This window comes from Alexandromys fortis, unplaced genomic scaffold (genome assembly GCF_014885135.2).
Source record: "Alexandromys fortis isolate MF-2015 unplaced genomic scaffold, M_Fortis_MF-2015_v1.1 scaffold_45, whole genome shotgun sequence".
Classification (NCBI taxonomy): Eukaryota; Metazoa; Chordata; class Mammalia; order Rodentia; family Cricetidae; genus Alexandromys; species Alexandromys fortis.
Genome location: NW_026067926.1, coordinates 11,961,088 through 11,977,931, shown reverse-complemented (window position 1 = coordinate 11,977,931; position 16,844 = coordinate 11,961,088). Strand labels below are relative to the sequence as shown.

General features: G+C 46.2%; 1 protein-coding gene across 1 annotated transcript; it reads left to right on the top strand.

The window, feature by feature from the left end:
* The first annotated feature begins 5,101 nt into the window (after positions 1–5,101).
* Positions 5,102–5,767, top strand: LOC126502308 (60S ribosomal protein L13a-like). Its single transcript, XM_050143209.1, has one exon. The coding sequence runs from the start codon at positions 5,121–5,123 to the stop codon at positions 5,730–5,732; it is 612 nt and encodes a 203-aa protein (XP_049999166.1). The 5' UTR covers positions 5,102–5,120; the 3' UTR covers positions 5,733–5,767.
* The last annotated feature ends 11,077 nt before the right edge of the window (positions 5,768–16,844 follow it).

Sequence of the window (16,844 nt, the reverse complement as noted above, 5' to 3'; positions counted from 1 at the left end):
ATGTGTGAGGGTCTTAGGCTGATAGGAGACTGTCCTTGTAGCGGCGACTGTGCACCCATGTGTGACTCTCACAAGCACGTCTCCCTCGGTGCCACGTGGAGACCTTGAAGGAGTGTTTAAAGTGTCCTTATCAGGAGCTTTCCTGTTTCTGCAGTGACCATTGCCCTTTGCCCAGGAGATGGGTTCCCAAGTCAATGCCATTTGGTGCTTTAGGAAGCACAGACTTTGGTGACAGGACGTGGCCTGGTACCACTCTCTCTCCTTTTCCTCCATTCATAAAATAGGTGCCCCGGTGCATGAGCTCTCGGAGTGGCAGGAGGGTCGAGGGCAAAGAGAGAGGGAGCCACCAAGATTAACTTATGAGAGAAGCCTGTTGGCAGAAAGACTGGAGGGCCCCTGTTCCCACCCTGCAAGGCTTCACGTGAGGACAGAGCATGCTGAAGAATCATGAGCAGGCCATAGACATGGGAGAGGCGGGTGCAGCATTATTGACCTATCAAGGGTTGCAGTCGGATCTGCCCCAGCTCACTGTCCACTTCCACTCTCAGGAATGCTCTCCTCCCATAATGAGCCATTCCTAGTTCTATCACTTTCCTTGAGAGTCTTAGGTCTAATTCTTTGTTACAGAACACAAGAATGTAGAACTCTCAATGGGTGCCTTCAGGACTCTGACCCATGTCTGCAATGAAAAGGTGAAGAAAGCTCTGATCTGTAGTTAAAGCATGGGGTAGACAAGAGTCGTTCTCATTGTTCACTCTGACATCCTTTGGGGACTGATCGTCCCTCTACAGCAGCACGGGGTCACACTTCTGCAGCGCACACAGGGTAACACATCTACAGCACACAAGGGGTCACACTTCTGCAGCACATGTGGGGTCACACTTCTACAGCACACGCAGAGTCACACTTCTACAGCACATGTGAGGTCACACTTCTCCAGCACGCATGGGGTCACACTTCTATAGCACGCATGGGGTCGCACTTCTACAGCACATGCAGAGTCACACTTCTACAGCACACACGGGGTCACACTTCTACAGCACATGCAGAGTCACACTTCTACAGAACACGTGGGGTCACACTTCTATAGCACACGTGGGGTCACACTTCTACAGCATACGTGGGATCACATTCAGCATTTATTTCCACTAAAATGACTGTCCAGCACTCAGGACAGGCGTAGGGACCACTGCTGTGGGAGATGGCTTATGAAATATCCTCAGCTACCCTCTGGTTACAGATGGCAGGGGCTAATGTCCTGGCCCTGGGCCTGCCACACAGGAAGCCATATCATTTATCATCTGAACTGGGTCATCTGGGAAAATGAGAGGAGGGACAATTCATAATTACACTGGGACACCAGGTCAGACCGGGGCAACGGCAGCCATGTGTCCCCTGTGCCTAGAAAGCGTTTTTATAACCGAGGGTTAGCATCTCTGAATCGTCAATGCAAACTGCAAGTGAAAGAGGGTACTGCCTCACTGTCCCCCTCCTGCCCTACCGCCCTCCCTCTCCTTCTCTCTCTTCTTTCCTTCCTCCCTCCCTTTCTCTCTCTCTCCTTCTCTCTTTCATACTAACTTTAAATCCAGGGTCTCCCCCATACAAAGTGTTTTACCACTGAAAATCGAGTTTATTTTTTTTAGATTTATTTTGATAGAGGGTCTCACTAACTTGCTTAGGCTGCCCATGAGTTCACACCACTGTCCCAGCAGCCTTGAATTTGAGGTCTTCCTTCTTCTGCCACCCTGGTAGCCAGAACACAGGCATGCATCACCAGACCTGACTTGACCTATTCTTTTCTGTTCTGAAAAGAGAGCATGTTCCATAGAAACAAATGCCTGATATTTATAAACAGTGTATGTCAACTGATGAGAAGATAATGGCCAGCATGAAGAACTTCCAGATGAAGTCACTAGTTCAGTTCAACTGTGAATATTTTTTTAATTAATGAATTAATTTTGTGTGTGTGTGTGTGTGTGCTCGATGACATATGGGTGGAGGTCACAGGACAACTTGATTTTCTCTGTGGTAGTTTGAATAAAAATGGCCCCATAGGTCCACAGGGAGCAGCACTATTAGGTGTGGTCTTGTTGGAGTAGGTGTGGCGTTGTTGAAGGAATTATGTCACTGGGGTGGTCTTTGAGGTTTCAGAAGCTCAAGCCAGGCCCAGTGGCTCTCTGTTTCTTCCTGCTGCCTGTGGATCCAGATGTAAAATCTCAGCTACCTCTCCAGCACCGTCTCTGCCTGTGTACCGCAATGCTTCTCACCATGATGACGATGGACTAACCCTCTTAACTGTAAGCCAGCCCCAATAAAATGTTTTCCTTTATAAAAGTTGCCATGGTCATGGTGTGTCTTCACAGGAAAAAACCCTAAGGCGCTCACCTACCACATGGTCCTGAGAACAAATTCTGATCTCAGGCTTGGCGGCAAATGTGTTTACCCACTGGGCCATCTCTCTGGTCCATTATCATTTTTATTTAATGTGCAGTGGGTATACTATAAAATTATTTGCTGTTTATCTGAAATTTAAACTTACCCATATTTGGATATTTTTAATAGTTAAAATGACAGTTCCACCAAGATAGAACATAGGGTTCTATAGATTTTAATTATTAAATTAAATAGAAAATTCTTTGGGGACATCTTCTATGTGCCAGGCAAAGTGCTGTGTGCCAGAGTAGAATCCCAAATGCACAGGACACACCTTCTGCTACCAATTCCTAGGCCACAGAAGGAGGGAGTAGGAAGGAATTGGGGTGATATTTACTGAATCTATTTGGACCTAGAACCTGATTTTTCTGGTTCCCTCAATAAATCCTCACTCTCGTGAGGGTTGTTCTAGTTTCAGGTGAGGGCATTAAAGACCAATGACAAAGCCTGGGTCAGAGCCCAAAACGTTAGCTAAGGCTGACACTGGGTCTGCCTGCGCACTAACCTTCACTGCTGTGACAAAGGACGTGAGTCGAAGAATGGAAAGGTGGGAAGTTTCCCCGGGCTCATGGTAGCGGAGGTTTCAGGGCTTGTTCCATGGCAATGGCCCCTGAAGAGACAGCACAGCAGGTCGGCAGAATATGGGGGAGAACCAATTGTTCAGGTTGTAGTGTCCAGGAAGCAGAAGGAGAAAGGGGCCTGGGCAAGAGATTGCTTTCAAAGATCCCAACCCATTCCCCTTCTCACACACACAAACTGAGACCTTACTTCCACCAACCAGGAAGGGCCGTCTCATCAGGTATGAGGTCATTAGTGGATGAACACACTGATCAAGTCAGAAGCCTATTGATCCAGTTACCTCTCCGTAATGGACTCCACCAGCTTCGGGGGGGGGGTACACTTTCAACATCTGAACCTATTAGGAGACACTCTCTGTTAGTATTCAGGCATCTGTACTAACCTTGGAGTATAGGTCCTCAGCTGTGGCCTCTAAGAGCACCTCCTGTGCACGTTCACTATGTTGCCCTTTAAAAGGGCCCTGCCCACCTCCCCCCCCTTTGTCTCTCTTCTCTCTTGTCTTCTGCCACTCCTGTCCCCAGAGGCTGGTCTCCCTTCTCCCCTCTCCCATTTTCCCATTCACTCCACCCCCATAAAAACTTCTCTACCTGAGCTCTTTTGCATGGTAACTTTCTCTTGCGTGTGGCACTTTTTCTAAACTATCCCACTTCCTGTACTAACTGTAACAGTTTGACTCCAGAATCACATTCTTTCCCATCTTAAGATGTCTCCTGTAAATTTACATACAAATGGATACTGCAGCCACCAAAAGTGGCGCTGTCATCTACTGTTTTAGGTCCAAGTCCAGTGACGTCATCATCAAAGTGAGGGCTGGGGTTAGTGTAAGAACGATCCACGGATGGGGTAGTGAGAGGGACACGGTGGGAAGATGTGGCACTTCTGTGGACCAGCTGCTCTCTGCATCTCTTTCAGCCTGGTGCTCTTTCTTTTGGAAACCCCACCTTTTCTCCACCTCTCTCCACTTAGTCATAAGCTCTATGTTGTCAGCACTTTGACCTATGAACAGTCAACATCATTTTGTAGTCTCAGAATCTATCTCAGGCTGCCAGCTTCAAGTACTTATTACCAAACGGCTAAGTATTCCAAAACTCCTGGTTTTACTTTGTCTTATTTTGCTTGAAGGCAGGTCTCCTGTGGCTCAAGCTGATCTTAAGCTCACTACATAGCTGAGGATGACCTTGAACTTCTGATCCTCGCGCCTCTACTTTCTGAGCGCCAGCATTACAGGCATGTGCCAGTATACCCAGTTATGCAGTCCTGGGGGGTGAGTGCTGGCCTTCCACAACACTAAACAAGCATTCTTCCAAGTGAGCTACATCTTCAGTCCCCTGGTTTAATTTTTTAAAACAGATTTATTAAGCATTAAAATTTGTGTACTATAAATTCAGCCGCCTACTACTCTAAGTATGCTTTGCAAATGTCCGAGCTCCCCTGGCCAGGGATCCTGATGTTACTCTGACAGCTTTGACATGGCCTGTCCTTGAGCAGCCTTGCTCAGACTTGTGGACCGTACGTCACTGTGATTAGCTTCTCTAACCAGAGGATTCTGAAGGGTGACATTTGCTGCAGGTCTTGAAGGAGGCATTAGCTCTAAGCAGGAAGAACAAAGAGAGGGAAGACAGAGAAAGCCGTTCTTGTCAGGGGCACTCACCGGGAGTGCAGAGTCCTAGACGGGACTTCCAGGTTTCAACCTTGGTAATCTGCATAGACACAGGTGACATCAAGTAAGGTTGTACTTCTCTAGAGCAGTGGTTCTCAGCCTGTTCATGGCATCTTTGGGGGTCACTTGTTAGATATTTACATTGTAATTCACAGCAGCAGAAAATTTACAGTTATGAAGTAACAGCTGAAGATTTTATAGTGGGGGCCATCACAGCATGAGAAACTGCACTAAAGGGTTGCAGCCCTAGGAAGGTCGAGAATCACTGCCCTAAAGAAAGAGAAGACAGAGGATGCTGGTGTGGACACATAGGGCTTTAGCTTCCAACACCCACATGGGGAGGAGAGCCTAGACGGTTGACGGACACAGTTAGAAACCTACCGTCATCTTCATCACAGATTCCACTAAAAATAATCCCTTACGCTCCTTTCCCAGGCGGCTGCCGAAGATGGCGGAGGGGCAGGTTCTGGTGTTGGACGGCCGAGGCCATCTTCTGGGTCGCCTGGCGGCCATTGTGGCCAAGCAGGTACTGCTGGGCCGAAAGGTGGTCGTTGTTCGCTGTGAGGGAATCAACATTTCCGGAAACTTCTACAGAAACAAGTGGAAGTATCTGGCCTTTCTCCGAAAGCGGATGAACACCAACCCCTCCAAAGGCCCCTACCATTTCCGAGCTCCGAGCTGCATTTTTTGGCGCACTGTGCGAGGCATGCTGCCCCACAAGACCAAGCGAGGCCAGGCTGCCCTGGAACGCCTCAAGGTGTTGGATGGGATCCCTCCAGCCTATGACAAGAAAAAGCGGATGGTGGTCCCTGCCGCCCTCAAGGTTGTGCGGTTGAAGCCTACCAGGAAGTTTGCTTACCTGGGGCATCTGGCTCATGAGGTCGGGTGGAAGTACCAGGCAGTAACAGCCACTCTGGAGGAGAAACGGAAGGAGAAGGCCAAGATGCACTATCGGAAGAAGAAGCAGCTCTTGAGGCTACGGAAACAGGCAGAAAAGAACGTGGAGAAGAAAATGTGCAAGTTCACAGAGGTCCTCAAGACCAACGGACTCCTTGTGTGAGCCCAATAAAGACTTTGTGCCTCAAAAAAAAAAAATAGTAATAATAATCCCTTACTCTGCTGCTGAGATCCAAAACAGGCTAGCAGGGGAACAAGGTCATTCTGCAGAAGAACGCGCTCAAACCATCCGGAAGTCACTGGCAGTCCCCACCATGTCCTGCGTGTTGATTCAGCTCAAGCTAGGCCTCTGTGTGTCTGGGCGTGGCGGGGTGTGAAGAAATATTCCACGGAAAACCTCGGCTTAGCAGTTTAGATATTAAATATTGAAAAGGGAAGATAACCTGCTATCATTATGTAATTATTTCCCTTAGAGTAGCATGGTGAGCGCTAGAAGAATTTCCTGATTTACAGTCAGTATTTAGTAAAAGTTGCTATTTTTATTGATTTGTTTTTCCTCGTGGTTGTTTAAGGTAAATGTTTAGAGATTATGGATAATATTTTTAAAAGAAAAAAATTTAAGAAAGGAAAAATCACCTTAAATTCTGTCACAAATACATTTTCTGAGTTTTATTTCTTTTTGAAAACTATTTTTGTTTTTTTAGTGACAGGGTCCCTGACTGTCCTAGAACTCACTCTGTAGATCAGGCCGGCCTGGAACTCACAGAGATTCTCCTATCCCTGCCTCCCTAGTGCTGGGACTGAAGGTATGTGCCACCACAGCCATCTTAAAATATTTTTTACATTAACGCATGTGCTTGCTTATGTGAAGGTCAGAGGGTAGCTGGGGAATGGGTCCTCTCCTTCCATGGGAACTGAGCTCGGGTCTCAGACTTCCAGGCCTCTGAGGCATCTTCCCAGCCTGAAATTAATTTTAATTTCTAAGTAATAGTGACAGATTTAGATGTTAATTAAAACAGAAGGGGTGTGGATAAAAGCACCCTGATTCTGCCTCAGCTCCCTCACACTAACAGACAGAAGTAGTTTTGCTGGACTCTGTTCTTACAGCACTTGCTCGGTCATTCTTGATTCCTGCTGCCCAGCATGCTGGCCTTCGAAGCCAGGCTTCTTAGACTTCTCTATTCATGCCTCTTCTGGTCTGAGAATTTCCTTTATGTGACCCAGGTATATAAGTATGTAAAGTAGCAATACAAATCCAAAATTTACTGATAATAAATCATAAAAAAATTTATTTAGAAGGAATTCATTGGTATACATATATTTTACCATTTATTAAAGATGGAAGCAAATTTTCATACTAATAAGTGGAATATGCCTATTTTTTACATGAAGAATTAAACCTGGGCTGTGCATTTGATACTGTAGGACATGGAGCTTGAAGAACATCTTCAAGAGTCAATCAATATTTTGATTTTATAATTACTAGTGCCCCAAATGCTTCTTTGCATAAGACCGTAGTATAAAATGCCAGGATTCTATTTAGGGTCATCTCAGAAATTGTTGAAAATTCTGTCCTAATCTCAAGTCAAAATTTATTTAATAATTTCTTATGAGCCTGAAGTCAGCAAATCAAACAGTAATTTTGAATATCAAACATTCTACCATAATGCAGCCCAAAGATAAACTCTGAAACTTAGATGCTCAGGAGTGCCGGCAGGGAAGCATTGCCTTTGTTTTCCATTGTTAAGCGGCTATATTTCTGTAAGGATAGGAAGCTTTCCATGTGCGGAGAAAACACTGTAGTTTATAACATAAACAGACTGAATCTGAGGCTGTTTCAAGTAACACTGACCGGTACTGCATGTTATGATGGCGTGCACAGGGCAGAGGACACATGCGTGTGCTCCCAACCCGGATAGCAGGGGGTCATATGATATAACACAGCCAGATGCTGTCAGCAACAATATCTGGGATTCACTACTTGTTTGATTTTGGATTAATTTTTGGCCATCACCTGTCCAGAAGCCACCTCATTCAGTAATGTCTGGGTCAAGATCCACAGTTTAAGAAGCTGTACACGTAGTGTATGTCTCTCCAGTGAAAATCCATTAAGATTAGACAAGACATAGACTCCAGTTTCCCAGTCACTCACCACAACTTAGGTGCTCTGTCCTCATGCAGCTAGAAGCCACCATGTTGGACAGGATAGTTATGGAACAAGTCACTGTTCTAGAATCTTCTACTGCACAGTATTCTTCTGGATGCAAATATGAAAACAGATTACTTTTGTTTTCTGGTTTGTCAACTTTAGATTGCATCAATTAATCTCAACTACTTCTTTTAAGATATATCTTCATCACTTTTAGAAATTAAAAACACAATATACACACGGAAAGGCCTATCTGTCATAAACATGAGCAGTAACAATTACCATAAACCAACAGACTGAGTCGAAGCAATCGATGGGCTATTACTGGGAACCTAAATGCTATCTGATTTCACTCGGTCACTAACAGCTCATTCTGGCTCCCCTTCTGCCACCCTGGGCTGGCTCTACCTGTTACTGGCCTTTTCAGACTGGCTTCTTTCACCCACAGTAGGGGGAGAACAAGAGTTCCTTCCCGGTAGGATGGCTACTGATGTAAGCATACGATCACTCCGTTTGCTTGTCCTGTCTATACACCTCCATATCTGAGTTGCTACTGAATTCAGGTCTACATTGTTTCTGGATTTTCCATTCTAAGCGTAGAGGGGCTAAGGGCTGTCTGGTTTGGGGGCTGTGTCTGAGCCTCGCTGTGTGCACTCTCGTGAGTGTCACCTGTGGCTCTTCTCACTCTGCTGAGTGGGGACAGAGACCGTGTTTCCTGCAAAGTCTAGGATTTACATTCTGGCTGTTCTCTGCAAGCGGTCGGTCACTCCCGCATGCTTTTCTTTTATTTCTTTTTCTTTCTTTCTTTCTTTTTTTTTTTTTTTTTTTTTTTTTTTTTTTTTTTTTTTTTTTTTTTTTTTTTTTTTTTTGAGACAGGGTTTCTCTGTGGCTTTGGAGCCTGTCCTGGAACTAGCTCTGTAGACCATGCTGGTCTCGAACTCACAGAGATCCGCCTGCCTCTGCCTCCCGAGTGCTGGGATTAAAGGCGTGCGCCACCACCATGCTTTTCTTTTAAAGACCATTCTAGCACAGACGCTGCAGTGGCTTTAATTGCTGCGATGTTCTAATCCATCCTGCGATGTTCTAATCCATCCTGCGATGTTCTAATCCATCCTGCGATGTTCTAATCCGTCTTCACTCCTGGTAGAGCCAGCCTTCCACCTTCCTTCAGGACAGAATTAGCCCGTCTTTATCACTGTGTTCATGTATAAATCACACCGATATATTGGAGCTATAAAAATACTTTTATATGGGGTCTGGAGAGAAGGCTGGGCTGTGAGAAGTGCTCAGAGTTTGGTTCTCAGCACTCAACATTGGTCAGCTCACAACCACCTAGAGAACTCCACTACCAGGGGATCCAATGTCCTCTTCTAAGCTCTGCAGGTACAGCATACACAAGGCACACATACATATAAGTGGGCACACACACATATAAGAATACATGAAAAAAATTAAATGCCTTTATATAACTTTACACACATATAAATAAAACTAAATAAAAGTTAAAAATGCTTTTATGCCAATTACATAAAAATTTGGGTACATTGTTATGTAAATTACTACGAAGGGGAAGTCTTTCCGTGATACCGCATTTTCTCCTGTAGTGACATTTTATCAGCTTTGTAGTATTTAATAATACAAGTAAACTGTAATATATTTAACCAAGTAAGTTGCTTGCTTGTTTATCTTTCTTATTTTCCTATCACTCTATTAAATTGTAAATTGCTTTTTTAGATTGTATTCTTTGGCGAAGTAATTCCATTTATGGAATCAAACCAACGTAAATTATCTGAGATGAAAAATACATAGTGATGTTTATTGTAGCATTAGTGATAATCATGAAAAATTAGAAATGGCCAGTTAATTGACACTTGGCAAATGGCTGTTTACAGCACCGCCACACTCATCAGAGCATCATGCAAATGTCTGAACCCACGGTCAAGGAGACTGGCAAATTACCACCAGGCGTTTTATGTAAAATGCACCTGCGCTCTGATGATGAACGTTAAAGTGGAGCCCTTAGTAAAAGGCACGCGGTAATGTACACCAAACCGAAGGCCCTTAGTGCTGGAGAAGGGTACCACAGCGAGAGGGGCGGAGAAGCGTGTTTGTGAGAGAGGGGAAGGAAACAGTCAGTCTTCCGTTCTATCTCTTGAATCTCACAGAACTTATGTCATCTCATAATAAAAAACATTTGAGAATCATTTTTAAAACATACCGCATGATGCATGAAATGATAAGAAAGAGATACCCCAGAGGAAAGCTCAGCTCTGAGAAAAGCAGTGCTGGAGGTGTAGTTTTCTGAGTCTAGACACAAACACGGTGGGTTAAAGGGGGACTGTACACCCCAGCTCGGCAGAGGAATTTAGCACAAGGACATAGAAGTCCTGGAAGACATCGGTCTCTCTGAACCAGAATAACCCCCTTAGTCATACCAGGGACCTAAGGACCAGCCCCTTGGTGAAGATGCTCTAGCGACTGTAGGTCCTTAAAGATTTGGTCAGGGTAAGTTTTTAAGGTTCTCATTTCTGAGTATGAGCTGCAAGTAAGCCCAAGAGACGCTAGAAGATGCAGTGTCTCCCCAAGACCTCCTGTGGCCTTGGGGAGACACTGGAGACTGGCCATAATCTGGCAGGTAGGTAAGAGTTTCTCTGAAAAGGACAAATACCCCCAGTAGTCAGTCATCTTGGGAAATGCTCGTGAGGCAGGTCTTTGGATTAGTGCAGAAAGAGACATTAATCTCCCTTGCTCCCTCTCATCAGCTCACACCCTACCCTCTGGGCACAATGGACCTGGGAGACTATAGGAGACCCAGAAGCATTTTGGTGGTTGATGGGTGCCATCACTGAGGTGGCAGGATGGAGGAAAGGCTCTAGAGTTGGGGGAAATAGCAGCTACAGAGTCCATGGATGCTCTTTCTGCAGCTGATGTCCACCTGTGGGGGCAGGGTCCACAGACCCCAACAGCTGCCCTCAAAGAGCTCATGCCTTGTCATTGCCGTTAGAAACAACACCGACGCTTGAATATCGCTGCAAACCAACTCAGTCGTAATGCTTAGGGGAGCAGCCTAGGCCCGCTTGTCCCAGAGCTTCCCCAGTCAAGCCCAACTCATAGCTGGCTCTGAAAGCACAGCTTTAGAATCAACACTCTCTCCAGCCTTAAGTGCCAGGCTTGTAGAGCTGTGTCTAATTGGGATTACACTGCCTGCAGATTAAGAGCTTGGTTCATCGCAGGGCACAAAGTCCTACAAAAGGAGCCCATTAGCCCTGGCAAGCTGCCAGCTCGTCTTTTCCGTCTTTGCCAGAAAATTAATGAAACCATTTATTGGAGTGTAGAGGACCAAACAATGCATGCGGTGGTGCTGCGGGTCACACTGTCCGTGTTCCGACCCATCCATGTTATGCTCCCATTAGGGGGGAAGGAAGGAGACAGACTCTGGTGAGCTCTGGGCATTCTTCCTGCGTGCTACTTCTCTTCATATCCGTAAAGCGGCCCAGAGATGGAGGACCACCATTATCACCCATTCACAGACAAAGACACCAAGATGGAGAATGGCTAAGAACTTGGTCAAAATGACATGGGGAGTGTGACTAGCAAGTGGAAGCTGGGGAAAGACAGATCTCGTTCCAAAAGCCTCATCTGTCTTTCTCTTTGTTACACCTTTCCCTCCTCCTTCAGTTCTGTGTTTAACTGAATGTAATTAATCAGGGAAGCCGTCTGAGACTGAGCTGGGGGATAACCCGCTGAGCCTGGCCTGCAGTAAGCTTTGGTGGAGAAAAAAATGGGCTGCAAGTCATGTCTGGGTGAAGAAAACTCCCAGCCTGTGGTTCACCTCCTGAGTCCTACTGTGGGGAATCACACCACTGCAGGCACAAGTGGGGTGATTAAGGTTCATGTTTGGTCAAGCAGAAGGTGCATGGTGGGTTCAATGCTTTAGAATTGCAACAGCTTATAAGCAAAGCTTTCACCCAGTACAGGACTAGGAGGCCGTGCATCTCCAGTGTCTCTGTGACCTCCTGGTGCTGACTTCTTGGCAGACATGGGCTTCTCTGTGGTGCTCCAGAGAACAGATAAGACAGGCAAGACCATGTCAGAACCATGGCTCAAGACACAAGACGATATTAGAACCATTACAGCCTGGCCCTTCGATACAGCAAAGCTCAGTTTCTCCCAGGGTAAAGAAGGGTCACGTGGTGGGCACCTCTCCATCACTCCTGAATTCTCATTGGCTGTCACCACTGTCGAATCTTCTGGGATCCCCCATGCTGGACACTGGGCTCACAGGAGCAGAAAGATCTTCTGAGAGAGTCCTGTCACTTCAATGAGATTTTACTAAGTAATAAGGCCTAATGAGGGGAAATCCTAGCAAGTATGAGCCCCAAAAGAGGCATTGGAAGCAAAGTTGTGAAATCTCTTCTATTCAGTCATGAGTGGTTCTGTCCCGGTGCGTTTTCCATCAGGGTCTTCCACATCTTTCCTCCCTCACACTGTCTTGGTTGTCTCTAACAGGCCCAAACCCATCTCCCAGACACCTTTCAGGAAAAACAGCCAACTTCACATCTAATGCCCCCATGTGTTTAGACTATGATTAGAAGGCCATTGCCCTGTTTCTTCTGTTGGTTCCAGTCTTGGTCACAGACATGCAGATACAAACACACAGACACACACAGACACACACAGACACACACAGACACAGACACACACACACACACACACAACCTGCTTCTCCGTTAAGAATCCTACTTCTCACTCTCCCCAGGGGACTTGTCTACTTGGATTTCAAAGTGGAATGACATCTCAAATCCTTACTGACTGTAAGGATAAATATCAGCTCAGGACCCCAAGACCAAGTTCTCAGCACAAAGGAGATTTATTTGTCCCAGAGGGATGAAGGGCAGGGAATGAGAGACAAAGACAAAAGACAGAGGACAAAGGAGAGGTGGCAGGGGCATTTGTCCTGGGGGACAAAGGACTGTCTCTGGATAAAGGGGAGAGACATGTAGCCATTAGGAGATGGCAGTTTATAAAGGGAAAGGGAGAACCATGTGCTAGGATAAGGTGTTGAATTTTAAGTGGGCATATTAATTAATCAAAGGGGGCTTTTGATTGTTAGACTTTAATACTTAGATGGCTGGACCTTGGTGGTCAGGCTCAGGAGGTGGAGGGGGCCAAATAAGGGAACAAACCTTGGTGGCTAGCTCTAGGAATGGAATTTAATGGATTACAGTAAGGCGTAGGGAATGAGGGTGAAGGGTGAAGCCCACCCACCAGAGCCACGTTTGCCATGCTCGAGCTGGCTAGAGTCCCGTCACTGACTCTACTACATACACCGTAACCAACTGTCATTTTTAAATACAGGAATCATGGACATAGCAAAGACTGCACTTTTTCAATTCAATGTTGAGTAAGGTATGGCCACATTTAAGTATTTCCATCAACTAATAAAGAAATGGACCTTTTCTTTATGACTTTCAAGTTACATAGAGGATATGTCCCTAGAATTTTTTAATCAGGAATTCCAAATTCTTACTAACGTAATGCATAAGCAAAAACCATAAACCATGTACTGGTTGTTGGATGTGGGGACTTCTTCAGAGGCACAGAATCTGTAGCAGAAATATATTTTTTAAAAGCACATCTGCTGGCTCAGTTTACACAGTATTGTCTGGATATTCCAACAATGGCAGCCTCCACACAGCAGAGACTGAAAACCCAGAGCTGCTTAACACAGTGGGCTGCATGTCCCCACAATCTCAGTCTGCCTCTTAAGGCCTGGGAGACTCCTGGGGAGCCAGTGGTCTTCAGCCCATGTTGAAAGGCTGAACAATCGGGGTTCTTATGGCAGCAGATAATGGTGGTACAGCTGAAAGAACTATTAGTCCAAGCAGGCAAAGAGCAACCCCCTTTCCCTTTAGACCTCTATATCTGGGCCACCTGCTGCTCACATTTAGGGTGAATCTTTCCATTGTTATTAACCTGATCTAGAAACCCCCATAGCTGTTCACAGAGGCTTCTCTCTTAATTGATTCAGATCTGGTTAGTTTGACAAAGTTGACTATCATGTGTATACAGGGACAAGATAGAACTGTATCTTTGTCCCTGCTGTTTATGTTCCCATTAGTCCCATAAGCACAGACAGTAGAGACACAGCCCTCCAGAGATATAACAAGAAATAGTGCTCGGGCATTGTGAAGCCACCCTGGAGAGACATATGCCAACAGTCAACAACCATGGCCTCTGCAAGACATTAGCATGAAGTAGCTGTAAAAGGCTGTGACTAAAACCCAGCAGGAGCAAAGATGACCAAGTGTGGGACAGATCCACTCACCCCTGATAGGGAACCCCCAGCAAACCACGCATACTACCGAAGTCCACTTGTTGAACCCATGAGTTATACTGGGGCTACCTACAGGAACAGAAATTGCTCAAAGTCAGCTGTATCACCAGAGACCACCCCAACATGGATGGCCTGCAGGCAATGCAACAGGCTGGAGAGGGTCTTTTCCAAGTGCTTCAGTTGATCTAAACCTCTTCCAACAGCTCAGAGGGTTTCAGCTTCCTACAGGCAGCTGGCCTTCTCTGAGTCTTCTTTGTGGCTTAGCTTGGCGAAGAGGCACTCCCCGGCAGTTATTGCTTACTCTGATGGGGAGGGGCCTAGTGAATCTGATCAGTTTCAGGGACTTCCTGGAGCTATTTTGAGTTGTTTACCTTCCCGCTTAAAGAACTTCTCAGCAGGGTGGAATGATTTAATCTCTGAGAAAACTGTTGTACCGCACCAAGGAAAGAATGATTTCAAAGAAAATGAAATTGCCCTGACAGGATTCGTATCTGCACTTGAGAACTTGGAAGCAGTAGCAGAAGTACCAAAGGGAAAAAAAATGACCCGGCATGGTGAGAATGAACTACAGAAGGTCTCCCAGAATTCAGAGCAGGGAAGAATGCAGACAAGCTCCTGTGGCTGCCCCTTCATTCTGTGAACATCACTGAGTGCTCTCTCCCTCTCCCCCTCCCCCTCCCCCTCCCCCCCCCCCCCTCCCCCCCCCCCCCCCCCCCCCCCCCCCCCTCTCTCTCTCTCTCTCTCTGCAGGGTCCTGAGCCTGCCAAAGGGCATGTGGTATATATCTGTGCACAGTGCTGGGATCAGCATGGGTGTCCATCTGTATGAGTAAGCTTTTCTGAGCCACAGCAGAGGTGACAGTAGTCAGATACTGGATTAGGTTGGGCATCAGGGGCTGGAGTCCCTTTTGCTGTCTACCTTGTTCCTACACAGGATTCTGAACAGTCTGAGAATGACAACTTCTGACTAAGTCTTCCAGGCCGCCACTCAAGGGTGTTTGCTGAGGTCAACAGTAGAACTCATTTCCTTTAAGACTGTTTATTTGAATGATAAATTTTAAATATTTAGACAAGTGGTTTGGAAGGTTTGTGACTTTTATATCGGGAGCCCCAGACGTGTCTGGGGTGTATTTGCCTTGCAGCTTCCCTTGGTCCTAGGTGTGTGAGGTCCAGGATACCACACCGTTCACTGGCACCTCGCAAGCGATTTCGATAAATAGACTGTCTTCACATTGTTCTATTTTGAGTGGACCATCTGCTTCCTGTGGGAACCCCCTATTGTTTCTGCGGGTGTTTCAGACAGAGATGAGCTGCTAACCTCCCCTCACCACCAAAACCTCAACACACATACACACGTGCACATACACATACATACACACATGCAAACACACACACACACACACACACACACACACACACACCCTTATTTCAGTCACTCTGTAGCTGCAGAGAGTGAGATGGAAGGAGACACCCAGGGAAGTAGAATGGCCCAGAGTCACCATGGTGGTTAAGCCTGTGTGTGTGTGTCTGTCTGGAAATAAAGGTGCCATCTTGGCTCTTTAGTCTCCTTTTTCTCACAGCTCAACTCCTACCTCTGTTAGGACCCGGATAGCAGGAGCGCAGCCCTGCATCTTCAGATGCCTGGTGCCCTAGGCATCTCCTAGTGCAGAGCAATGGGGGCAGACAGCAGCATCTTCCTTCTAGGAAGACTGCATTTCCAGTTTTGCTCTCTTAACCCCCAAGGCCCACAGGAAACAGGCCAACATCCTCCATACACTGTGTATGAAAGTGGCTCAGATGAGAATCCCAAGTAAAAATGTAACTGGGGTGCTGACTAAGCACCCCTCTTTCGGCAAGTGCCATTTTGCTTTGGTTAGTCATAGCACCTTGGCAATTTATGCAGAAGGGAGAAATCTCTGCCTGCTCTACATGGTTCTCCAGCAAGCCCACAATCGCTCTGCTCATCTCAAGGATTAGGTGATTCTTCTATTACTTTAAATGACAACACTAATTTAGGAATTACAATGTCCACCCTCAAACTCTGGTTAACTTTGTTTCTCCTTCTTCCCCAGCTCGGGCTGACCCTGATGGGAGAAGGGTGTGGTGTGCCTGGTGCCCCCGTTTCCTTTCCTGTTGCTCTGATAAACTATTCCAGCAAAAACAACTCAAGGGAGAACGGGGTTATTTGGTTCACAGTTCTAGGGCCTGCCCATCACTGCAGGGCAATCAAGGCAGTGAGAAGTTGTAGCAGCTCGTCACATGCTTTAAATCCACGACAGAAAGCAGAGAGCAGTGGGTTAGTGCACACATGCCAATGCTCAGCCCATTTTCTCCACTCTTCTACAGCCCAGAATCTTCTGTTTAGAGAATGGCACCTCCCACAGTGATGGGCATTTCTACACAACCCAATTAAGACCATCCTTCACAGGTGTGCCCACAGAGCAACCTAATCTAGACAATGCTTCCTGGAGACTCCCTTCCCAAATGATTCTAGATGGAGCCCAGTTGACTTTAAAATAACGCATCGTAGCTGGTGCCCCCATCTCCCCTCTTGGCTCCTTTGTGGTCTGTTCTCAAACGAGAATGGGAGAGGAGAGAAGAGGGAATGGAAATTGGCTGACACGGAGAGGGCTATCTCATCTGCTATCAGGTTCCTCGGTTCTAACAGATGCTCATGCTGTTTTTTTTTCTCTTCTGAGGTACTTTCTCTTATTCCTGTCTTGAAGGAACTTATAATGAATCTTTTTTATCTGAAATTCTCTCTACCGAGAGGCAGACATCTGTTGTATAG